Genomic DNA, 24,160 nt, shown 5'->3' on the forward strand with positions numbered 1-24,160 from the left:
CGGGAGCACTTGGGGACAAAGAGCGACCTACAGAAGCAGACCCCAGGCTGTGTCTCCAGGCGCTGCCTCACGGACAGACCCCAGGACAGCAGCCCCACCCCAGCTGCCCGCGCCTGACTTTGTCCTTGGTCCAGCGGGGTCTGAATGGGTGCCCAGCCTCTGTGGGCAGAGCGGGTTCTGGCCACGCTCCGCCACCCAGTCGCGCGGGAGGCTCTGAGCCCAAGTGGGGCGGAGAGGATGGCTGCCTGCTGCAGGGGACGCCCCTTACCTCCGCTGCAGCCGGGTGGATCCTGGACTTGCTATGCTGAGTGTGGCCCTGGGGTGCGGCCAGGCCTGGCCTCCTGAGCCAGCAGTGGTGCTGCATGCTGTCAAAGGGCATGGTTGGGCAATGCCATGGCCCTGCTCAGAGCCAAGGAGCAGCCTTTGCCCAGGCGTCAGCGGGTTCTGCGGGCTTGAGCCTGTCTTTCTCCTACTCACACATTTCCACCTGCGCCCCCGTGCCAGGGATTAGGCGCCAGCCATCAGCACGGGGACAGTTCCTGGCCAGCAGCAGTCGCTCAGCTGGCCCTCGGTGGTGACCTGCAGAGCCAGCACCCCCTGCAAAGCGCTGATGGCGCAGGGGACGGCAGAGAGCGTGGGCCTCACGCTTTGGAAGGCTTTATTGCGGTGCCAGCACCCAGCGGGCACAGGCCTCTGTGAACACAATTCCGAGCTGAGGCCCCAGGGTCAGCATCGGCGTGCCAGAGCCCAGGCGCGGTCACGGCCAGGCCAGCGGCAGCCCTCGGTACCCTGCGGAGCCACGCCGTCACTGGCAGCACCCGTTCTGGACCATCTGCAGGTACTCCCTGTGGAGCTTCTCCTGGGCTTCGAAGAGCTTCTTGAGCTTCTTGGCTTGTCCTTTGCTCAGCTCCTTCCCCTCCGTGTCGTGTGTGGGCATCCCCTGGACAAAGCGCAGGGCCGTCAGTGAGGCCCGGCCCACCGCTCTCCCATGCAGCTCACCAGCAGGCACCAGGCCGACGCACTGAGCAGGCCCACGGGCAGTGCAAGGAAGCCGCCCCAAGGACCCCGTGTAGTGGCCTCTTAGCTCGGCTCGCCCTGGGGCCCACCGTGGCCTGAAGAGAAAGGTGCTTACGTTCTCGTCGAACTTGGAGTACTTGTCTGTCTCCGCCAGGAACATCTCGCTGGGGGGGGTCCTCATCCTGGCCAGCTTGGCTGCCTGGAAGGCAGATCCACGGTCACAGCGCCCTCCCCAGACCCCCTAAGTCAGTCTTTCCAGGTGACGGAGCCTCGGGGCCCTCCCCAGACCCCCTAAGTCAGGCCTTCCAGGTGACGGAGCCTCGGGGCCCTCCCCAGACCCCCCAAGTTGGGCCTTCCAGGTGACGGAGCCTCGGGGCCCTCCCCAGACCCCCCAAGTTGGGCCTTCCAGGTGACGGAGCCTCGGGGCCCTCCCCAGACCCCCCAAGTTGGGCCTTCCAGGTGACGGAGCCTCGGGGCCCTCCCCAGACCCCCCAAGTTGGGCCTTCCAGGTGACGGAGCCTCGGGGCCCTCCCCAGACCCCCCAAGTTGGGCCTTCCAGGTGACAGAGCCTCGGGGCCTTCCCCAGCACCCCCAGTGTCTAGACAATGGCAGGTGAGGCCAGGCCAAAGGGAAGCCGGGGGCGTTCGGACCAAACCAGATTTTCCCACTGGAGCAGCCGGGCACTCAGAACAGTCCCCTGACATGTGGACTCAGGCCTTGGCCCACAGCCAGGCCGCTCCCAGTCCAGGGCGTCCTGGGCTCCGGGCACAGGGTCCGCCTGGAAGGCCCCACAGGCAATCCCGCCGCATTACTTCCTGCTCCTGCCTCCTCCTGGCGGCCTCCTCCTTCTTTCTGCTCTTCTCCTCTTCCACCTGGACAACGCACGGCTCTCAGTTGGGCGGCTGAACAAACGCACCCCGTGGCCCCCCACAGCCTGCTCCGAAGAGCTGGACCCCGAGGCGGGGAGAGGCCGAGCGCAGGGAGCAGTGTGCCCCAGGGCACCGGCAGAGGACAGCAGAGGTCCTGGAGAGCGGCACGGCCGAGGCCCCAGCCGCGTGGGGCACTGGTGGAGGGCAGGCGGGCGCTGTGGGGTGGAGTGTGCTGGCACCTTCTGCGGGCCCTGGGGATGCCAGGGCACCCGAGATTAAATTTTAAGAAACGGGACCTTGGTCAGAAGGTAATGTTTTTGGGGTCACCAACTGCCACGCAGTTGCCCGCAGAGCTGGTGTTTCCTTCCGATGTCCACGTCCACACACCCAAGGGCACAAACGCACGCGCGCCACCCACGTGCGAGGCTGAGGCACATCCCAGATGCCAGCGACCCTGCCTGGTCCCGCTCACCCTTTTCTTTTCTTCTCTCTCTTTCAGCAAGGTGTCTCTGTCCACCAGCTTGACCACGGTCGGCAGTCCTGGGGACAACAGACCAGAAGTCCAGACCCCGGAGTCCCCTGTCCTGCAGGCACCCCGCCAGGTGCATCCCGGTCTCTCCTGCAGCCTGAGGCAAGCCCGGGGGCCAGGCCATCGACGCCCCAGCGAGCAGAGCTGACGCTCTCTGCAGCAAGCCCCTCGAGAGTGGGGGCCGGCGGACACAGGCGGTCCTCTGCGTCACGGGCCAGCAGTGCCCACGGGAAGTGGCCGCACTGGGGCCACAGCAGCGCCGGGTAAGGCACGGACCCAGCTGTGATGTCACGATGATGGGCTCTCCCCCAGACCCGCCCTGGCCCCCCCGGCCGTTACCGCCAAGGACCCTGGCAAGGGCTGTCGAGGGGCCGCGCAGACACACCTTCGTGGTCCTCCAGCCGCACGCCGAGCTCAGGCAGGATGTCGTCCCGCAGGGTGTCGCTGAGCTGCAGCACCTCGGGCACTGTGGGCAGGAGAGTCAGCGCACCGGCCTGGTCGCGCGGGCCTGGCCTCCCCCAGGGGGTGGGGAGGGGAGTCCCATTCCATTTAGGACAGAAAACAGGCCGGCTCGGCTCTCAGTGACCGCTCACAGGCGACACTCTGACCTCAGGGGAAGGAGACTCAGCTTCCGGTCAGCACCACCGCCCCCGAGCTATGGGGCGTGGCCGGCAGGTGCTGAGACGCCCAGGTGGCCGCCGCAACGCTGGTCCAGGGCTGAGCAGCGACGTCGGCCACCAGAGGTCTCAGGCTGGCTGCCAGCCTTGACCCTCACAGCCTCCCCGGGCCAGGGCATGCAGCCCTTGGGTCCGAGCTGGGGGCGGCACCTCTAGGCCAAGGGTGGCTTCCAGCTAGCTTGTCTCCTGCCATCCAGTGACGGAGCTGCCCCCCGCAGCCCCCGGAAAACCAGGCAGTGGCCTTGAATGGGTTTTCGTCCAAAAGAGACAAAGCAGAGGGTCACGTCACTACCATTAGGAAACGTGACTCCAAGGCACAAGATGCCCTCTCCCCCCCCCCGCCCCCCGGAGGGCCCGAGAGAAAAAAACTAGCAAACCACGACTTTGTCCAGGGATCTCCCAAAGACTGAAGTGGGGGTCCCAACGAGACCCCCTCGCAACAGCGCGGCCGGCAATGGGTGGATGCGGGGGCCAGCCCAAGGGCCTCTTAGGCATGCGCCACGGCCACTAGGCCCGCGCGCCCCAAATTCAGCCGGACCCTGCAGCTGTAAGTGGCGCCATCAGCAGAGACCGGCCAGCCCCGCCCCGCCTTCAGCGATGGTGAAAACCCAACCGAAGAGGGAAGCTCGGGCGCGGTGCCCTTCAGCCCTGGGCCACGCTGGCGGTGACCCCACCTCAGGGCGCGGGTGGAGAGTGGGGGGAATGGCCGCACAGAAAGTGGAGGGGTACTAGAGGACCCCACAGCCGAGACCTTCACCCTCCAATGCACACCCTTGGGCAGAGCAAGAGCTCCAGAAGCTCTGGCTGCCCCGCCTCGCGGCCACACCTTTCTTCTCCCGGGCGATCCTCCGCACCCCTTCTCTGAACTCCGACAGCACCTGCAGGTAGGGCATGACGGCGGACTCCAGCTGTAGAGGGAAGGAGGGTCTGTTCGCGGAGAGCGCAGCCCGCGCCCCTGCTTTCCAGCCAAACCCCGTCTGGCTCCCAGCGCGGCAGGGCCGGGCTGCCGGAGGACCCCAGAGCTCACACACGCTGTCCTGACCCTCAGCGCCCCGGCGTCCGAGTCACACCTTGCCCAGTGCAGGTGACGGCTGACGAGCGAGGAGGGCTCCTCACCCCCCCCCCCAAGTCGCCCCGCTGTTGTGCGGGTGCCGCATCTCGCTTCAGACCAGGGAGCGCAGCGCTCTTGAAGCCGCACCCGGCCTTCTTGGTGGCGCCGTCCGCGGCCCCACAGCTCCTCCTGCCCGGGCCTGGCCCACATCAAGCAGCTCCGCCCTGGCCACCCGGGGCACGCGCGCTGGCTGCTCCCGGTTAACGCCAGCGGGAGGGGAGGCGGCCACGGAGCCGGCGCAGAGTCCGCCGCTGGACGGGAAACCGGCGGGGCCGACCCTGGCTGGAGGGACCTCGCGAGAAACCCGGGCCTTGGGCTCTGAGGAAGGGGCTCCCCACCTCTTAATTTAACTGTCAAGCAACGGAACAGCCAAAATAACCACCCCGTGCAAAACCCAGCCAGGGTGATGAACAGTTCTGCGCCCGTGGCGGGAACACGCCTGTGGGAAAGGACTGGGTTCCTGCTGGGCTGAAGGCGGGGCTTCCTCTGCCAGCCTCGGCCAGGGGCAGCCCCCGCAGGCTGCTGGCTGGGGCGCTGGGGTGGCTCAGGCCTGGGAGTGTCTCCCCTGCAGCCCCCCCAGAGCAGTTTGGGTTCGGAGGCAAACTTCGAATGGCCACAGACCGTGGCTGTGTCCTGCAGCCCGCGGGCCCCCAGTGCTGCCTGCTGGTGGCTTATTCCCCACGATCTGACCCCCATGGGCCACGGAGGCCACTGGCAGCGCACGGCCGCAGCACCCCGCGCCCCGCGGTGGCGTTTAGCATAACGAGATTTTCTTAAGTCTGCAGGCCACGCGCCTTTAGCCTGGGGGGCCCCTTTCCTGAGGAAAAGCCACACCGAGTGTCACTTGACAAGCAGACAAAGGAGCCGTGGCTTCCCTCCCGAAGGCCATGAGCCCCGGCGGGCAGCAGCTCTGGGGGAACACAGCCCGGACGCCAGGGCTTCAGGGCGGGACGAACCCTGCAGCGGGGGTGCTCCCCCCACCCCCGGGACCCAGCCTCGGTTCACCTTTGCCCTGCTCTGGGTCCATTTTCACCCCAGTGACAGCTGGGGCTCCCAGGGTGGGCTAGCCGAGCGGCCGAGGGCCTTTCTGGCCGGGGAGGAGGGTGGCCAGGCCTGAGAGGACTCAGGTGGGGCTGCACCCTGTGCAAGGACAGGGAGACGCCTGGCCCTGCCGGTGAGCCCCGCAGTCTGTGCGGCTGGGGACGCGGCGTCTGAGTGAACGTGCGCCACCCCCTGCAGTCAGGGTCAGCGTGGGGCGGCGGGCCCGGGACAGCGTGTGCCACGGCCTGAGACACCCGTCTCGTGTGACCTCGGTGCCAAGCGCTGACAGATGCACAGCAGCAAACTGCCCCAGGATGTCACAGGGCTCCCATGCGGCAGAGGCCGATGGTGCCACCTGCTGCCCCCGGCCTGCCTGTGATGGGGCTCGGCCCAGTCCGGCGGACTCCACTGTCTCCAAAGGCCCTCGGTGTTCAGCCAGCAGCGGCAGGAAGAACGAGGGAGCAGGGACAAGGGGCAGGCGGGTGTCCCTGTGGCGGGCATGAGAGGCTGACCCGGGGGCCTAGGCCCGGGCACACACGACTCACATTTAGGCGGGTTCCGGCAACGCCAACAGGGAACCCCAGGGGGCTCTCCTCTTCTATGGCCCCAAAGATCTAGAAAAAGAAGCAGAGGTGTGTGACACAGGCGCGGTGGTCAGGGCACAGCCACGCTGCTTGGGCGGGAGGGGCGAGCGGCGGCATGGACAGCCTTCCCAGGGCAGACGGAGGAGCAGCCCAAGAGGACCCACCGGCTCCAGGACCAGCCTGCTTGCCCTGCCCTCCCCGGCCGAGGCCACTGGACAATAGGCCCCCTGCAGAAGCCTGGTGTTCCGCACAAGGGTCAGGGCGGGCCTGTCCTGCTCTCCCCATGGCACGATGGGGTTGAGGCCGAGAACAAGGACGGCCCAGCGCGTTCCACCCTCACGAGGAGGACGGAGGCCCAAGCAGGGGCACCCGGCCCACCTTCAGCATGTGGGTGAGGTACAGGGCCACGCTCTCCAGCAAGGCTCGGTTGGGCCGCCTCTTTGCCGCCTTGCGGGCCGCCATGTAGAGGTTGCACTGGCCGACCAGGGCCCGCATTTCCTCCAGGACTGTGCGAGTGTCCACGTTGTCACAGAGGGCTTCGTGGACCGCTGTCTTCTTGTCGTAAAAGCTGAAGGGGACAGCAGGGGACAGTCAGCCGAGTGCGGCGCAGACTCCCCCCACCGGCAGCGCAGGCCTGGCCGACGCAGCTCCTCTCACCTCTGGTTCAGCTCCACCTCCTCGTCTTCCCACTTTTCGAACTGGCCGGTTATGTCGACGGGAGCGCGAAGGACGTCCTTCACATTGAGGAAAAACTCCTGCAGTCAGAAAAACCAGTTTAACGGCATCTAGATGCTTCTTCCACACGGCAAACACCTGAGCAGCAGCGCCCGCTGTGACTGGCCTCAGGCAGGCTCGAGCGTCTACACATGGCTGGCGGGACAGGCTCTGCAGGGAGCATCCAAGTGCCCTGGGGACAGGATGCGGCCCCCACAGCTCTCCCGAGGGGCTGGGGTCAGGAGCCCCACGGACACCGGCCGGCTTTGGCCAGCTCGGAAGGGGAGGGGAGGGAAGGCGTCCTTCCCCGGGAACCGGAGGCCATGGGCGGGGGCGCGCCGCCACCCCCTGGAGGGACTCACGCGGACTCACGTTCATGAACTTCTCGTACTGCAGGGCAGACTCCATGGTGTTGCTGGAGTAGTCCAGTGTGTCCTTCCAGGAGTGCATGAGGAAGGCCAGGCGCAGCTGCCGTGCTGGGGGCACAGACAGCGGTGAGGCCAGGCAGCCGCCTCCTGTGGCCTGCTCAGGGCTGGGGCCAGGCGGCGCCTACCTGAGTGCCGCTTCAGGGCGTCCTTGATGGTGATGAAGTTCTTGAGCGACTTGGACATCTTACAGCCCGCGATGGTCAGGTGGCCCGTGTGCAGGAAGTAGCGGACCCAGCAGTCGTTGTCAAAGTAGGCCTAGGAGGGGAGGAGGGGCCGTGCTGGGGACGGCGCCCACTGTGCGGGTGTGCGGCCTCCCTGGGAGAGGCACTCGGGGCTCAGAGGGCCCCCCTCAGTGAGCCTGGCGGCACAAGTGGCTCGGATCCAGCCTGACGGCCAGAAGCAAGGCTGTCCTGCGGAAAGCAGACCAAGGACCTGGGCCCCCCAGGACGAGTGGGAGGAGGGCTGGGCTTCAGAAGCAAGCTGCCGCCTCGCACAGCGGCATGGGCCGCCTGCTGCTGCCACCCACCTCTGACTGCGCCAGCTCGTTGTCGTGGTGGGGGAAGCGGAGGTCGAAGCCCCCACCGTGGATGTCCATTGAGGCTCCCAGGAGGCTGCCTGCCATGGCGGAACACTCGATGTGCCATCCGGGGCGGCCCTGGGGGGTCACACGGCCCGATGACGGCGGCACTGCCAGACAGGAGGGGGCCCTCCCTGCCCTGGGGCGTCGCTGGACAGGAGGGGGCCCCCCAGGGTACGAAAAACAAGCTTGTGGGCTCCCCGGACCCTGCAGCGGACAGAGACTGGCACCCTGGCGGGGCCCTGGAGGCAGGCCGCAGTCGCAGCAGCGTGGAGGGTGCAACACTTGAGTCTGAGGTCTCTGGGCAGAAGGGCCTCCCTGCTGGGCGCCCCATGGCCCAGGCTCACCTTCCCCCACGGGCAGGGCCAGGACGGCTCCCCTGGCTTGGAGGCTTTCCACAGGGCGAAGTCGTTGGGGGACCGCTTCTCGCTCAGGCGCTCGGCCGAGATGCTCAGGTCGCCTGTGGGCATGAGGGGAGCAGGTCACTCATGCTGACTGACTGCACATGCACAGGGTTTGCCATGACAGGTGGCCCCAGGGTCTTGGTTCACCCCCTTCATAAGCTCCATGGTCAGCAACTCACACCCAGAGGGCTGGGCGTGCCCCACCCAGTTCCCCAGAGCCACCCCAACACCCCTCTGGCCTCAGGGCCCACCCAGGGCCAGCGAGGGCTCAGGCTAGGGTGAGCGCCAGACACAGAAACAGACACAGCTGACCACAGCCAATGGCCTGATGAACAATGAGCAGACGATCCAATGGACATTTCTCTAAAGAAGCAAAGAGCCCCAGGTGCCTCAAGAGGTGCTCAGGAGCCTCCCTGGGGGTGCAGGGGCTAAGACGCAGCACTATGAAGCTCTCGGCAGCCGCTGTGTCCTGAGTTTGATCCCCAGCCAGGGAGCTGACCACATGGCCCAGCAGACCTCTCCTGTCTCCCTGCTGCTCCCCTCAGCAGTGTATCTCAGTGGATCTGCCTGGTCCACTCCCCTCTGTCTCTGGTGACCCCTCTCACCCCCACACCTCTGGCCTGCACCCCAGCTCTTGTATGCATAAATAAATAAATCTTTAAAAGAGACTGACCCAGGGAGCTCTCGTACCCGTGTCCACCGCAGCGGTCCCTCAGGTGCCAGGGCACAACCCGTGGGGGGCGGGAGGTGCAGCGGGTGCCCGACCCAGGGGCAGTCTGAGACCGGCAACCGCGTGAACACCACAGGGCGCGTCACAGACCCGGCGCCCAGCCCCTGATGGGCCCAGCCCCTAATGAGCACGATGTGTCCCAGCCACGGGGCAACACGGCAGGGCAGCCAGGGCATCCGCGCCTGGCAGGTGACTCATGTCAGGACAGCACGCCACGTGTTTGAAGATGCCCAGATGGTAAATGTTCAAAGTCCCCACATGCAGAAAGGGGAGCCCGTGACCGCGTGGGGGCCGTGAGGGGACACTGGGATCCGGCGTGACCATCTCATGGTGTGTGTGCGTTACCACGTCAGTTTTTTTTTTTTTTTAAAGATTCATTTTAGGGGCCTCCCTGGTGGCGCAGCGGTTGAGCGCTGGATTGCGAAGCTGCCCGCAGCCTCTGCCGTGCCGGCTTGATCCCCGGCTGCCGGCGAGGGTGCCACGGGGCGCGCAGACCTCTCCTGCCGCCCGCCGCTCCCCTTAGCAGTGTATTTCAGTCCTTCTGCCGGTTCCTTGCTCTGGCTCTCACCCTCCTGCCCTGCTGACTATACCCAGTGCTTGTATAAATAAATAAATCTTAAAAAAAAGATTCATTTTATTTATTTATGCACACAAGAGCTGGGGTGCAGGCCACAGGTGTGGTGGGTGAGAGGATTCCCCAGAGCCAGAGTGGGGAGCAGAACAGTGGATCCACTGAAATACACTGCTGAGGGGAGCAGCTGGAGAGAGGAGAGGTCTGCTGCGCCATGTGGATCGGCTCCCCAGCCAGGGATCGAACTAGCACTACAGTGGCTGCCGAGAGCTTCATAGTGCTGAGACTTAACCCCTGTACCACCAGGGAGGCCCACAATGTCAGTTTTATCTCATTAAAGATTTAATTGAAAAAAACAAAAACTATGCAATTTCCTTCCGTGTCTACACTGGCCGTGTCCCGCCTGGCTGGGGCCAGTCTCCAGGTCTCCTGGGCCTGTCGCCGCCCCGGGCTGGCCTCCCCTCTGCTCACAGGCGCTCGGCCTTACACGGCCGTGCGCAATCACTTCAATGCCCTGGGAGACTGTGCCCACATCACTGCATCGGGGCCAGAGAGACCCCTGCCCCCAGCCCGCCCCAACCTGCACGTGCTCCTGGCGCCAGTGCCCACATGCAGTGCCCCAACCCAGGGTGCCCCCGTTCTCATGCTTTCCAGGACTGTTGCATTGACTCATTTTATGCTCTGGAAAAAATACTACAGTTCACGATCTAAGGGTGTAAAATCCTTCAAGTCCTCTTGAGCGACCCACCGCACATCCAGTGACCGTGGGCACCGGCCGTGGGCCTGCCCAGCTCCCCGCTTACCTTCTCCTTCCTGCAGGGCCTTCTGATCCCCCACGGCCTCCGGCACCAGCTTCCCGTAGGAGTGGTTCTCGCTGGAGGCGAACTTGGCGGTGTCAAAGTACACAGACCCATTGGACACGTAGCTGGGAGACAGGAGAAGTGGGCAAGCATGACGACCAGGTGGTCAGGATCCACAAAGGGGCACCCTGAATGGCCGGCGCCCAGCAGCCCTGTGCCCCTGCGATCACAGACACGGCCACTGCAGGAAACGTGGAAGGGGGTGCTGGGATGGGGAGGCCATGGGCTCCCTCACATGCCCTGACTCGGCTGCTGTGGACCTGCGCCCCAGCTGCCCGGAATGCAGCCCCGTGTGGACAGGACCTTGCTGGAGCTCAGGGGAAGGAGGCCTCGGGGGCCCGACTCCTGCTGAGGAGCGTCCTGCTGCCTGGAGGCGGGGGCAGGCATGAGTGCAGAGGCGGGAGGGCAGGTGGCTGCAAAGCCAGCTGTGGACCGGGGATGAGCCCTGATCTTCAGCCCTCGGAGGACAGTAGCCGCTGACCCTGCCCTCGGGTGGGCAGGCCCTAGTCTAAGTGCCCGGCCTGAGCGCTGTGACAGGTACCAGGGATCTCCCCCCGGCAGTGGCACCCAAGGCACAGGCTTTCCTGACATGGGTTGGGGGGACGCACACTCCCCAGAAGCCTCCCAACAGGTACGTAGCCCCGCGGAGGGCCTGGACCTTACCCGTAACCGTTGTCCACAATCTTCTGGACGAAGTTCACGATCTCCGGCATGTACTCACTGACCCGGGTTAAGACATCTGGGGGCAGGACCTGAGGGTGCCGCAAGAAAGCTGGTTCCTCCTGGGAACACCAGCACTGGGCGGCACCCTAAGGGCAGCACCACAAAGGCCGCCCGCGAGCCCTGTGCCCAGCCCAGCTCACCCGATCCACCCCGCGAGGGGCAGGTGGGCCAGCTGTACCCGGTTTCTGCCGGGTGACCGAAGGGCAGCGTGGCTATGGGCGCTGGGCCCAGGGGGCGCCAGCTGGGCAGGGCCGGTGCCGCCACTTACATTCAGGGCTTCCATGTCCTTGTGGAACTCCCCTTCCCAGAACCTGGGCAGCTCGGAGAAGATGGAATTGTCCATTGTCTCACTGCCAAGCGTGGAGTCCAGCCAGTCGGAAAGCAGGTCTTTTGCCTGTTCCAGCAACACCTGGAGGAAGAGCAGCCACAGGCTGGGCCAGCCCCCAGGGAGACCGCCCCACGTCGGCGGGGGAAAGCTGGTCCGTGACGTGCAGGGCGTGGCTGAGCACCCACCCTGGGCGCCCTGAGGTTCTCCTGTGGAGAACACAAGTGTTTTCAGGGTATACCTGGAGATGGGCAGGGGTGCAGCCCACGAGTGGGGCGGCAGCAGGGGAGGGAAGGAGGTGGAGCAAGCGTGGGGAGCTGGACAGGGCAGGCGGAGGCGCTAAGCAGGCGCGCTCAGAGGGGCAGCCCGACGCCGGGGCTCGGGAGGGGCCAGGAGGAGGGCGGGCGCCCCGGGAGTCCCCCCGCAGAGGCGTGCTGAGAGCTGAGCTCTAGACAGTCAGAAACAGGATCTTCTGAACCAGCAAAGGAGAGCAAACGGCCACAGTGCCGGTCGCGAGGAACGAGACAAACGGCCAGAAGCAGAAAACCCGCAGAGAAGCAAAGAGGACGGCGCCGGTCAAAGACAGGCGGGGCGGGGGCCGCGGCGCAGAGTGTGGGCGACAGGAGCCGCCTCAATTCCAGGCCACAAAAACGGGATAGGAGCCTGGGCGAGCTGCTGCCCCAAAGACCACAGAGGGAGACGGGGTGCAGAGACCCTGACCCGCCCAGACAGACGCGCAGGGCCCCAGGCGCACCGGCCTGCCGAGCGGGCGGGGTGGGCTCGCGGTGTCGGCCACAGAGCAGGCCCGGGCACAAGAAGGTTCAGCCCACCGCGGAGACAGATCACCGAAGCCTGAGCATCCCAATCAAAACACGCCAGGAAAACAGCGACGGGGCAGGGAGAAGGGCGGATCCCCCAGCAGAGGGAGGCTCTGGCCTGCGCTGCGGGACAGCGCCCGTGTGGAAGAGCCGGCGAAGCAGGCAGGCGTCCGCAGCAGGGCTAGTGCGCAGGACTCTGCAGCCGCAACTGGGGGTCGGGTCTCCTCCAGCACAGAACGCGCCCGTGCCCGAGCTCAAAGGTGCCCCAGTCTCCCCGCACTGGGGGGGCCGTCTTCACGGACCCCCGGGAAGTTAGCGTGCGAGTGAAAACGGCCCACTCAAAAAACGGCGTCTATTCTGAAATTAAGAACACGTTTCCAGAGGACTCCTGGGGTTGAAAAATCAAAATGAAAATCAAAATTGTTGAAAAGTGAGTCTCAAAATACACGTAAATAGTAAAAATAATTCAGAGAAAAATCCATGGTTCTAAAATTTTAAACCAGAGCAGCAGTCCCTCTGCCCACCTGGGCCTGTGCAGGGGCTTCTTTCGCCAGCTCTCCCTCCGCAGGGCAGCGGCCTCTGCCCGCCTGGGCTCTGCACCTGCCGGGACTTCTCACTGAGCCCTCAGCAGAGGCGGCTCTGCTCAAGGTCCCTGCCTGCGACCCTGCAGGCCTCTCTCTCGGCAAACCTGTCCCTTTCGGGGCAGCCCGTCCTGCCCGCTGGTGTCCACGCAAGTGTCTTTTACTCTTCCGGCCCTTTACCCAATAAAGCTGCCCCTTAAATATTAAAAAAAAAAAAAAAAAATTTAAACCAGAAAATGAGAAGTCCGAAAATGAGACAAAAAAGAGTAGAATAAACCCAAAGAATAGTTTCTGGGGCTGCCCCTGTGAGGAGGGGGGACCCCACTCGGACCCAGCAGCCAGAGAAGGCCCAACCAAGGGACCGCATGCGCTTCTGCACCCCGCGGGGGGAGGGCCGTGGCCGTGAATTAGGAGCCTGCGCCGAGCCGTGGGTGCCAGCTGCACAGAAGCCTCGGGAAGCCAGGCCTGTCGACCGGCGCAACGTGCAGGGGCTCAGGGGGCACAGGAGTCCCGAGTCGTAAGTCCACAAAGAGATGGGGGGGGGTGGGGGTGTTTAGTGGGGACGGTTTCAGTGGGGGAGACAGACAGGCTTTGAGGGCGCTGAGCTGGCCGAGAGGCGAGGCGATGGGAAGCTCTGGTCCTGCCTGTCCTACGGCGTGAGACGAGGACAGCAGAGCTGGGCACACATTCCCGGAGTGGCGCTGTCGGGCGAGTGCCCCGCACGGGCCTACCCCAGAGTGGAGCAGCCGCCCGCGACCAGGCACATGGGTCTCCTGGGCCGGAGTTCGCCCGAGTGGGGCCTGGGCTGGCATGTTCTCAGGCTGCATCAGGACGCGTGGGCCCCAAGGGTTCCGCAGAATTTACACTGAGCTTCTGGGGGGCAGCTGGGGTGCCGCCTGAGCAGGAAGGCTGTCTGGGTGCGAGCAGGGCGTGGGGTGGTCCCAGTGGCCCAGCAGGGAGGCCAGCACCCTGCTCCCCACGCTCTCCCCTGCCTGAGACGGAGACACAGGCTGGGGCTGCCGAGCGCAGGTCCGCGTCCAGCAGGGCCCCCCACAGGCCCACAGTTCAACTTTCACCGCTCGCCTGTCTTTCTCCAGCTGGACCATAAAGCAGCAGCAGGGCGTTCACTGGGCGCTGGGGTACTGTGCTGAGAAGGCCGCCCCACTCCACGTGTGCCCTCCTGACCTGAGGGCAGGCTGTGGGGGGCGCGGGGTGACCTACCTCGGCTCGGCTGTGCACTTCCTCTGCGGAGAGGCGGGCCTGCAGGGCCGTCTCCAGGGGCCGGACAGCGAGCTCCACTGCCTGTTGGAGCCGCTCCAGCATCTGCTTCTTGTCGGGATCCGTGGTCTCCTTCAGTTTCACTGCAAACGGCTGGGGAGGCAGACCTGGATTAGAGGCAGCGCAGCGAAGCGGGGATCCCGGGGCTCAGGGTGGGGTCCGTGCCCCTTGGTCCCACAGCGGAACACGTGGCCACCACCTGGGAGACCCCTTGGGGACGGCTCAGGACTGAGGGGACAGCAGTGCTCTGGGACGGGGAGGGCGCAGACCCACCTTGAGGGCAGCGTGGACATCCTCCAGGAGCCGGGCGGCCTGGGGCTGCTGCTCCCGGTATTGCTCAAACAGGTAGTTCTGCCGGGCCCTTCTGATGATCTGACGGAAAGAAGGGGGCTGGGGTCACCCGGGGGGGGGGGCAACCGTGGCCCCCAGTGTGTGGCGGGAGTCTGGACACTGACTTGGCTGCCCCTCCCGCGAGGCTGCCACCCTGGCCTTTCTGTGGGGGGGAGCCCAGCACCCAGCTTCCTCACACGCCGCGCTCAGAACCCCCTGGGGTACGTCCTTCCTGAAGACCCAGGCACCACCAGCGCTTGCCGGCCTCGCTCCCCATGTGCAGGCCCCAACAGCAGCTGCCAATGGGCCGCGCTGGAGCACCCCCCGGAACCAGACCGGCTCGTCCGGGAGGCCGGAACGCGCTCCCTGGCTGAGCCACAAAGCCGACGTCCTCCTACGTACCCACCCCACGCCATGCCCCACTGTGCTTGCGGTTCAGCCTCGCGAACCCCCTTACCTTGTCGTCAATGTCTGTGATGTTCATGCAATAAAAGACGTCAAACTTGAAGTAATCCCTCAGCACGCGCCTGAGGATGTCGAAGGAGATGTAGGACCTAGAGCGGCGAGAGGCGCGCTGGCACCACAGGGACGCGGAGGGGCCCCGGCACCCCATAGCCAGCCCCGCCGCCGGAACGCCTGGGATGGCCTGGACACCGCGCCTCGGCCATGGGCCTGCGCGCCCCAGAATTCTGCCAGGCCCCCGAAGGGCTGAGCCACGTGGGACTTTCTGCCAGTGAACGGGATGAGGAGCCTCCTCTCGAGCGCCCGCCCAGAGCAGCCCCGCCCGCCCTGCCGGCGCCTACCTGGCGTGTCCCATGTGAGACGCGTCGTAGACGGTCGGCCCGCAGCAGTACCACGTCACCCTCCTCCCGTTCTGAGGGGTGAACACGTCCTGCGTTTGGAAGGAAGGGCAAGCGGAAGACGCGTCAGGCGCGCACGGCAGCCCTGCGTTCGCCTAGGCCAGCCTAGTTTCCCCGAAAGGGTCGCGGGGTGGGGCTGGGGGTGGGGCAACGAGACTCCAGGGCCGCTCTCCTGGCTGGAGGAGGGCTGGGCGGCCAGGCCGCGTGTCCCTGGGGCCGCGGGGAGGAAGCCACTGTCCGTTTTGAAGGCCCCTGACCCAGTCACAGCGACAGCCCCGGCCCTGCTGAGCACGGGCGCCCTCCAACTGCTCCCAGGGCGGCGGCGGCGCAGATGGGGGGCAGCCAGGGAGCCCTCACTGCTGGAGGGCAGGACTGAGACCTCACCCCGCCGCACCCCACCGCAGGGTCAATAGCCTCAGACCTGCCAGAGGGGCACACGGGCATCTACTGGGCCCAGCCGGGAGCCCGTCTCTGCGGGTGAACGCCCAGTTGGCCCTTCTCAATGCTCGGCGGGCGCCGGCCACACAGCCAGAGCGCACGGGCAAACCTCACTATGCCCGCCCAGCAGAGGCCGCCAATGCCTGACCGCATTCTCGGGGCGGGGCCGAGAGCCTCTGGGTGTGCCCACCCCATGGCAGCGGCACGGCTCTGGGGAGCCCCAGAGGCTGGCCTGGTCCGGGCAGGCGGCACGGGGAGCAGCCGGAGGATCCCAGGGCTGGGCTCGGGGAAGCGAAGCCCGACGTGGTGAGACCCGGCAGTCACGCGTGAGGGGCACGGGCCAAGGGGTCGCCTCTGCCCGCGTGGCCGCCTTACCTTGTTCCGCGTCAGGCTGTTGTACAGGCGGAGCTTGCACGGCTCGGACCCAGCCGGAGGAGCCCAGGGCGGCTGCGTGCGCCGGCCTTTACCTGCTGGAGGGCAGAGAGGGCGCCGGTCAGGGTGGGTGGGGCGGCTCCACGGAATGTGAGCCGGGGTCACAGGGGCGCTTTGGGAACGAGAGTAGCGCGCTGGGGCGGGAGCGCCCTTCTGCCACAGGGACCCCAGGCCCGCCTGCCCGAGACCCCCATGCTGCCGCCACCGTGGGCAGCACTTGGGGTGCGCTGCCCTGCCCGGAGGGCTTCAAGGGCTCCACATTCCAAAACAGAGTTTGGGATGTACGGGAGGGGCACAGATGCCAGGCCAGCACCCACCGTCCCCGGCCACGGCAGCGGGTCCGTGAGCTCGGCCTCCCCACCAGACGTGGCCACTCTCCTTCCATTCTGGCCCCTGCCCCGCACCTCCCAGCTTCTGACACTGTTGCTCCTGGCCTCCAACTCCACACCGGGTCCTGACACCCCGAGAAGAGCCTGTGGGTCCTCGAAAGTCGTCCCTCGTCCAGCTGTTTCCCTCCCCCAGCCCAGTGGTCCCCCAGCCCAGTGGTCCCCCAGCCGCCCTGTCCCTGCCGCTTGCTTGTGACCCCGAGCGGTTTGTGCTGAGAGCCTAAGGACGCGGCTCTGTCTCTGCGGAGGAACCACCTCAAAGAGGGTCACTCCCACTTCAGGGGCGGCTGTCCACATTCAGCTACCCCTGGACTCTGCTCAGGAGCCCGGAGCCCAGCTCTGCCCCTTGTCCACCCCTCCCCAGAAGCAGCACTGTGCCCACTTCGCCACCTCTGTGCCCCAACCCAGGACCTCACCCCGATGGGCCCCGAGTGGCAGTTCGGCTGCCCGCTGCCCCCACAGGCCTCACCGGGTCCTCCAGCCACGACGTGCCACTTCCCCTAGGGGCCGGGGAGTCACCTGCTGTGTGGCTGTGCAGGGGTGCAGCCGGGAAGCAGAGGGGCACCGGCTCCCAACAGGAGCTCCTGCCTCCGTGTCAGTGTCCCCAGCCTCACAGGCAGCCCCAGATGTGAGTGCACAGAGCCCTGCATCTTTCTCGGCCATCAAGTGCGCACTGAAACCCCGTGAGTCCCAGGCCCCATCTAAAGCAGCAGACGGCCCGCGAGGAGCCCTCGCTCCTCCCTCCCTCAGATACTGGGGCTCCAGCCACAACAGGAGCTGCCATGGGGGTGGGGGACGGGGACACCGCGAGAGCTGCCCCTGCCCCAGCACCGGCCCCGCTACTCAAAGGGCTCGGGGTTCCCCCTCGAGACAGCGGGACAGGACACCGAGAGCCCAGAGGCAGGACGGCCCCGTCACACAGCTGACCCGGCCTGAGACAGCAGCTCGTGCAGACTCCCTTTGCGAGGGGGAGCTGGGAGGCGGCCAGAAGACTCCGCTCAGGGAGCCAAGGGTCACTGGCGCCCCGCACGCGGGCTCACTCTTCAGCAAGGGCCCCAGCCTGCACAGCACCGCCTGGCAGCGCGGACGCGTCCCCAGGCCCGTGTGGCGGCCCGAGCGTGGCTTCCTGTCTGAACCCAACCGCGCCTCTGCTCAGGCGCCCAGGCTGCAACCCCTCGGGTGACGGGGCACACACAGGCCTGGGGGAGCTGAGGAGCAAGGGTGGCAGGAGGCAGCACAGCACCCAGGTCCCCTGGGGTGCTGCGCCTGCATCTGACCACAGGAGAAGCCTCACCAGGGCGCAGGGGCGGGAAGGAGCACAGGGGCCTCCCTCCCTGCCTCAATCACGCCAAGGGGGCGGCGGGCGCTGGCCGAGGCCTCCACCCGGTCGGAAGGTGCGGGTGGAGCAGACACACCTTCACCTACAGAGCTGCAGGTGAGGCGTGCGCATGGCTCGCTGAGCACAGTCCCCCTCGATCCCACCTGCAGGGCGTGTCTGGGAGGGGGACTTGGGCCCTGGGCGAGAAGGGTCTACGCAGCCGACGTCACATGGGCCACGGTGCAGGCCAGGCAGGGAGGTGACGATGATGCCAGCAGTGCCCCCACCCTAAGCTGGGACAGGCGTCTGCAGCACGGCATCAGGGCAACCAGGCGCACGCCCGCGTGGGGAGCAACGCTCCGCCCTCTCCGCCCTAGGACAGGCCTCATGGGTGGTCCCAGTGCCTAACGCGCAGGGCTGGGTGAGCCCCCAGGAGGCTTCCATGGGCAGGGCCCCCGACACTAGGCCCCTCCTGCACAGGATGGGGGAACCCAGAGTCTCAGGAGGGATGGAGTGCTCCAGCCCATCTCGGGGCCCGCACCTGGGATTCATCGGGGACACCACCGAGTCCCAAGGCTTTCCAGAAGTACCCCCCGAAATAACCAGAGCCACACTGTCACCGACATGCCCCCCGCGTGCGGAGGTCAAGCGCCGGCCAACGTCGCGTCAGAGCTGAGCTCAAGGTCAACTCGCCTGAGGACTTAACGTGCCAATTCTGGTGGCCAAGATACCACCATCTCATGGCAGGAATGAAGAAAAGGCCAAGCCAAGTCGCAGCTGGCACGGCACGGGCGCCGCTGCTCAGTGGACCCCCAGGAGGCCCGCTCAGGAGGCCCGGCCCCTGCCTGGGCAGCGCCGCTGCGACAGGCGCCAGGCCCTGCTCAGAGCCTGCTCCTAGCGCAGGGCGGGTCAGCCCACGCGGCCCACACACCCGCGGGCGCCGGGGTGGCCTGACGCGGAGGGCCGCCGGCGGAGCGTGCTCAGGGCTGGGGCGCCCGCCCTGCTACTCACTTGCTTGGGGCGCAGCGGGCTGGCCGCGGGGGGCGCCCAGGACAGCCTCTATGTGCCTGAACCACCTTGCCACGTGGAAGAGCCGTGCGTCAGCGGGCGGGGCGGAGAGCTGCCTGAAGGCGTCCACGTCCGCCTGGGACAGCGAGTACCCCTGGACATAGCTACGCGTGCTGAGGTGCTCGTTCAGCGCCCGCACCCTGGCGGCCTCGTCACTAATGGCCAGGATGGCCCTGTAGCCGGGAGCTGCAAAGACAGAGCGCGGGTCAGTCAGGGCACAGCGCCCTGCGCCGCCGTTGCTGTTGCCGCGAGACGGGGCGGGGGGGGCGGCGGGAGGGCGCCGAGGACGCTTAGAACTGGAGAGAGGAGGCCGCGCTCGCTAGACACCCGACCCCGCTCCCTTTAAAGCGCTCAGTCCTGCTCACGCGGCCCTCGCGTCAAGCGGAGCAGACGCCGCCCCACCACCCCGCAGCGCGCACCTCCCACCAGGGGCAGGGGGCGAGACCCACAGGACCCGCAGGGCCCCCGCGCTCAGCCGGGCAGCGCCTCCGCGGAGACGGAGCCCGAGCACAGGCCCCCGCAGCCGGCCGGGCCCGCCCGCCCCATCACTGACCGGGAGGCCAGGGTGCAGGTGCAACCCCAGTCCCCATGTGGCAGCAGCCTGCTGAGTGGGCTGAGCGGTGCAAGATCACCCCCCCACACACACCGCGTCCTCACACCCGGGCGGCACCCCCCACCCCGACTTCAGCTGCTGCCTCACTCTATCACAGGGCCCCCCACCCCACCAGAGCCGGCCTGCTCCCTTTTGGGGTCTCTTGCCACCCTCCCCTGCCTGCCAGGAGTGCTCCCCCCGATGCGGCCAGGTTCCCGCCCTTGCTCAGGACTCTGCGGGGCTCCCCTTGGCCATGAGGCCCCATGGTACTCCAAATGGCCACCCACCCCCGGAACCCCACCCCCCTTCCCGCTTTCTCTCTCGCCACGGCACGTTTCTGAACGCTTGAGCTCTCTTACCCCCCGAGAGTCACCAGCACACCCCCCCAGGTCTGGACCTCAGCCCGGCACCTCCTGGCCACCCGCTGACCGCAGGGCGAGGGCGCGCCGTGCAGCACCCCGTGTACCGGCCGCCGCCGCCCCCAGCTCCCTCTCCGTCTCCAAGGTCCCTTGTGCCCAAAGAGGATGGAGGGAGCGGAGGGAGCAGCAGTCGGCACCAGGCGCCACTGACTCCGGGACCCCACCCGCACCCCAAAGCAGCACACAGAGACCACTCTCCAGCAGATGCAGCCCCGTCCAGGAAGCCCCGTGGGCGCCCCAGCCCGCACAGGTGCGGCACAGGTGAGTCCATTCCCTTTGCCCCACACCGCCCGCATCCCCACTGCAGGCCTGTGTGGCTTTTAGCACCATTTTTACGAGACTTGCACATGAAACACTCCAACAGGGCGGCCTGGGAGTGCCAGGCACGCGGCGGAGGGCCCCGGGGCGGCGTGGGGCAGCGGGGGCGCCCACCGACGCGGAGCTGGGCTCCCAGCCAGGCCGGCCCTGCCACTTATGCCTCGTAAACCGGCAGGCGCTGGCTCACACCCGAGACGCTTTAATGGGGCCGCCCGGCCGGCCCAGATGCGGGCAGCGTCACGCTGGGCCGAGGAGGCGGCCGCGTCGCCGCCCTAAGTGCCCTGTCCCGCCGGGAAGGAGCCCGTGGGGGACGCACCGCAGGCGACAGCGTCCAGGCGGGGGAGGGAAGGTAAAACTAGGTCGGCTTTCACGGCCGTGGGCTCGGGCCAGGCAGCCGTCTGCACCCGGGAGGCTGGAGCCCCAGCATGTGTCCCTGCAGAGGCCGTGTCCACCGCCAGGCCAGCCTGCAGGTGCCTCGGGCACAGGCAGAACCCCGGACGGGGCGCGTCCTCCATGGGGCCTACACCACTCGCGGGTGACAGCCGCGCCAACACGGGCACCGGCGACCTCGCAGCAGGGTCAGCCGCCCGTCCCGCCGCCAGGCCCCAACGCTCGCAGCTGAAGCCAAGCTCAGGGCGCTGCTGCCCCTCCTGCCTGGAGCCCAGCGGCCCACCCGGTGGGCCCGGGCAGCGGCAGCACCCGCCTGAGGTCTCCCGAGTCAGGACCTCTGGTGGCGGAGACAACAGGAGGGCCCCGGCGTCACTGGGGGCCTCAGGGTGCTCAGACCCCCCCACGCTGCCTGCTCACGGCAGTGCTCCCCGCCAGGCTCTTCTATTCCCCAGACCAGCGGGGCTCCATGGGGTCTGCCCCGCACGGCCGGGCCCCGTTGAGCGCGGGCCTGCAGGCATCCTCACCCTGTCGTGCCCTGACCCAGGCATTGCCGCCTTTGGAAACGCTCTTGCAGCTGCTCCAGCCGTGCCCCCTGCAGGTCCAGGGGCTCGCCTATGCTCCCCGATGTACGTCCTGCCCATGTGAATCCTGGGGAGCAGTCAGGAGCGTGCACCCCTGCTCTGCACCACCCATGGCAGTGCCAATCATCTCCAGAATCTAGGGCCTCCTCCCCCAGGCTCGGGCTCCCGACGCCCTCCTTAGCCCCCAGGGTCCGGCCTCTGTCCCTGTGCCCTGCCTGTCCCCTCCTCTCCCGTCCATCCTCCGCGTGGGCCAGGCGGCAGGTGGTCTTCCCAGGCTGAAGGCGGGACTGGACCCAAGCGCGCGCCCGCACGGGCCCTGCGCGGTCTCTGGGCCTCCTCCACCTCCCACCTCAGGACAGTGGCTGCTCCCCAGGTCCAGTGGCCACCCCTCAGGAGCCTGAGTGCAGGGGCTCACCAATGGCCCCCTCCCCCTGGGTTCCCAGGCTGGGCTTGGCATGCTGGCCCTGGAGCCCGCCTCTGCTCTCCACCTCCTGTGGGCGGCTGGCAGCGAGGACCCAGCGAGGTGCTGGCGGGCTGTGGAGCCACAGAGGGAAGGGGGTCTGGGTTCTGGGGCGTCTGGCGGGACGGGCCGACCCAGCAGCACACTCACCAGGAAGTGAGCAGCAAGGGACAGGCAGCGGCACCCCCGGAGGCCCTGTCGTCTCCGCGTAGTGGGATTCTGCTTCCTAACGCGCCCGCTGAGGGGCAGAGACCAGGAGGCTCGCTGGTGCATCTCCTGGCCTGGTCTGGCCTGGCCCCTGGCAGAGCAAGCGCGCAGGGGCACTTCCTGACAAGTGAACACGATGGGTCCAGTAAGGTGAGCCACCCGAGCCGCTCAGTGGCAACTTCCCTTGAGAGCAGACATGTTGTTTCCACGTGGGATTTCAAATTTCCCGCGTTTGCCACGGGCCTTCCGTTCTGACCAGCACCCAGTTCCCTTCCCCACCCGCTGCGTGACAAGTGGCATCCCTGCCGCTGCAGCCGTGGGGACACCAGCGAGGGCTTCACCTCCTCCCTGAGTGTAGACGAGTGGACATCTGAGGCCTGCACCGTGGACAGTCCGCTGGCGCGGGCAGCACATCCAAGCACCTGCACCCTGAGGAGGGGTATGCCTGGCACTGCTAGAGCAGAGGCTCATGGGCCACGTCCCCACTGTGGGAGAGCGGGAGGAAGCTGGCCCGGCTCCTGGACCGGGGCCTCCTGGATGGGTCATGAAAGAAGAGCTCTCAACCCCAGGGTTCTCCAGAGACAGAAAGGCCCCGGCAGCCTGTGCTGGAAGGTCGTGCTGTGGAGCGACACACGCACCCTGACAGACCCTGCGGATCCGGAGGCCCCTGCACCCTGACTGTCATTTACGAGCCCAGGACCCACCAAGCCTGTTGTCAAATGCTCCGGGAGGCTCCACCCGCCCAGGCAGGCGGGGATGGGCAACCGGCTGCTGGTGCAAGGAAGGCGGTGCCCGGAAGCCGGGACTCCAGGGACTCCTGCTGCGGGCAGGCCTGTCATCTGGTGCCTCCCCAGCCACTGTGTCACCCCGGGGGTGGGAGCCCCCAGAATCCCAACAGGCCTCCACTTCGACAGCCCAGAGGCCAGCCCAGAGGGTCAGCTCCAGACAGGAGCGCAGGCGCAGCCACAGTCTGGCCGGAGGGCGCCCGGGTCGGCCGGCTGGTGGCGGTGCCCACCGGCTGGGCAGAGGCCCTGGGCGGCAATGAAGCGGGGCCACGACGGTCTGCCCAGGGCGCCCCAAAGTGCTACTTGGGGACCCGCGCTCGGAAGCCTCCCTGCAACCCCGGCCCTTTCACGGGTGCGGAGCCGCATTCATTCCTCGGCCGCCCCAGGGAGCCCCAACCAGCGCCGGCGCCGCCGACCCCACGACCCCGGGGCAGGGGGGAGGCCGGGAGCCGAGGGAACACGGGGGCCCCCACGCGCCCCCCTCCCGGCGCAGGAGGAGCCGCACCCCCGGGAGCGGCAGAGGCGGCGGGGTGCGGGCTCCCGCGGATCGGCGCCGCGCGGTGAGGAGCCCGCCCGGACGGACCCCCCAGCCCCCCGCGCCCCCCGCGCCCCCCGCGCCCCCCGCGCCCCGCGCGCTCACCCTGCTCCCCGGAGGAACCAGCCATCGCGGACTCGCGCGTCCGGCCGGCGTCCCGGAGAATGATGCAACCGGCGCCCCGGAAGTCCCGCCCCCGCTTCCGGCGCAGCCCGGTCGCTAGGCAACCGCCGCGCGCGACGCCGCCGGGCCGGCGCGGGGCAGGCTGGGAGTGGGCGGGCCGGGGCGGGCCGGGGCGGGCCGGGGCGGGCCGGGGCGGGCCGGGGGGCGCGGGGAGGGCGCCGCGGGCCTCGCACCCGCTGTTTCCGCGCCGAGGCGCGCGCAGTCGGCGGCGGAGCCCCGGGGCCCGCCAGGCCCCACGGCAGGGACCCCGAGGAGCGCCCCACACCCGGGCTGCGCGCCCCACAACCGCGCCTCAGCTCCCCTCCCCGCGCCCCACAGCCGAGCCTCCCCAGGCTGCGAGCAGGGCTGCTCCTCGCTGCGGGGGCTCCCGACCCGCTCGGGTCACTGAGGGCGCCCCAACACCATCCCCCCCCTCACCCCCCCCCCGCAGCTGCCCGGAGCTGAGCAGTAAAGACAGCGTGGATGGACAGACAGAGCCGGAGGAACGTCCTCCCTTCCCCACGAGCTGGCCCGGTGGAGCAGCGCACATCCCGACCCCCCATCCCAGGGCACAGGGGGCTCCCCACGCAACCCCCATTCATCCATCAAAAATGAAAGCACCTGCAGCACACACTTGTACCTACGTTTATTCACAGAATGGATGCCCCGCGCCAGCCTGTTTCCCTCAGCCATGGAAGGAAACAGTTTGAGGAAAAGGAAAGTGGGTGACTTTGTGGACAAACTGTCAGGGGGGAAAGGCTGTCCCACAGCTGATCCCACTCGGGCTTCGTGCACGCCACCCCCACCGCAGGCCAAAGCCAAAGGCTCTGGGAACTCCACACCCCATCCCCACCCAAGGGAAGGGGGCTGGGACCTGAGGGTGGGGTTCAGCAGCCAGGTGGGGATAAAGCCAGACCCGTGGGCTTTGGGGGGTCCCCCATGTTGGCTCCCCGCTGGCTCGCAGGGTCCGGCCAGCTCAGAGAGTGCCTTTGGGTTTCCAGGTCGGCGGATCGGGGAGGACGCATGAAAGACTTTATTTCCC

General features: G+C 67.4%; 1 protein-coding gene across 3 annotated transcripts; it reads right to left on the reverse strand.

Annotated features, from left to right (window-relative positions):
- Window positions 1-430: 430 nt before the first annotated feature.
- CARS1 (cysteinyl-tRNA synthetase 1) lies at window positions 431-23,086 on the reverse strand (the record flags this gene model as incomplete). 3 transcript variants are annotated; one of them, XM_084238102.1, is made up of 23 exons in its annotated part: window positions 431-940; window positions 1,133-1,216; window positions 1,830-1,889; window positions 2,359-2,426; window positions 2,801-2,881; window positions 3,919-4,000; window positions 5,790-5,858; window positions 6,207-6,396; window positions 6,486-6,583; window positions 6,915-7,018; window positions 7,096-7,225; window positions 7,497-7,625; window positions 7,895-8,007; window positions 10,056-10,177; window positions 10,776-10,864; window positions 11,104-11,244; window positions 13,781-13,930; window positions 14,111-14,209; window positions 14,625-14,721; window positions 14,971-15,059; window positions 15,841-15,932; window positions 18,613-18,855; window positions 23,062-23,086. In XM_084238102.1, the coding sequence occupies 23 exons, from the start codon at window positions 23,084-23,086 to the stop codon at window positions 806-808; spliced, it is 2,490 nt and encodes an 829-aa protein (XP_084094228.1). In that variant the 3' UTR covers window positions 431-805. The 3 variants fall into 3 exon arrangements, with proteins under 3 accessions (XP_084094228.1, XP_084094227.1, XP_084094229.1); XM_084238101.1 differs by having other exon boundaries at window positions 15,841-15,935; XM_084238103.1 differs by lacking the exon at window positions 18,613-18,855.
- Window positions 23,087-24,160: the final 1,074 nt, after the last annotated feature.

Source organism: Talpa europaea, assembly GCF_964194135.1.
Source record: "Talpa europaea genome assembly, chromosome: 1".
NCBI lineage: Eukaryota > Metazoa > Chordata > Mammalia > Eulipotyphla > Talpidae > Talpa > Talpa europaea.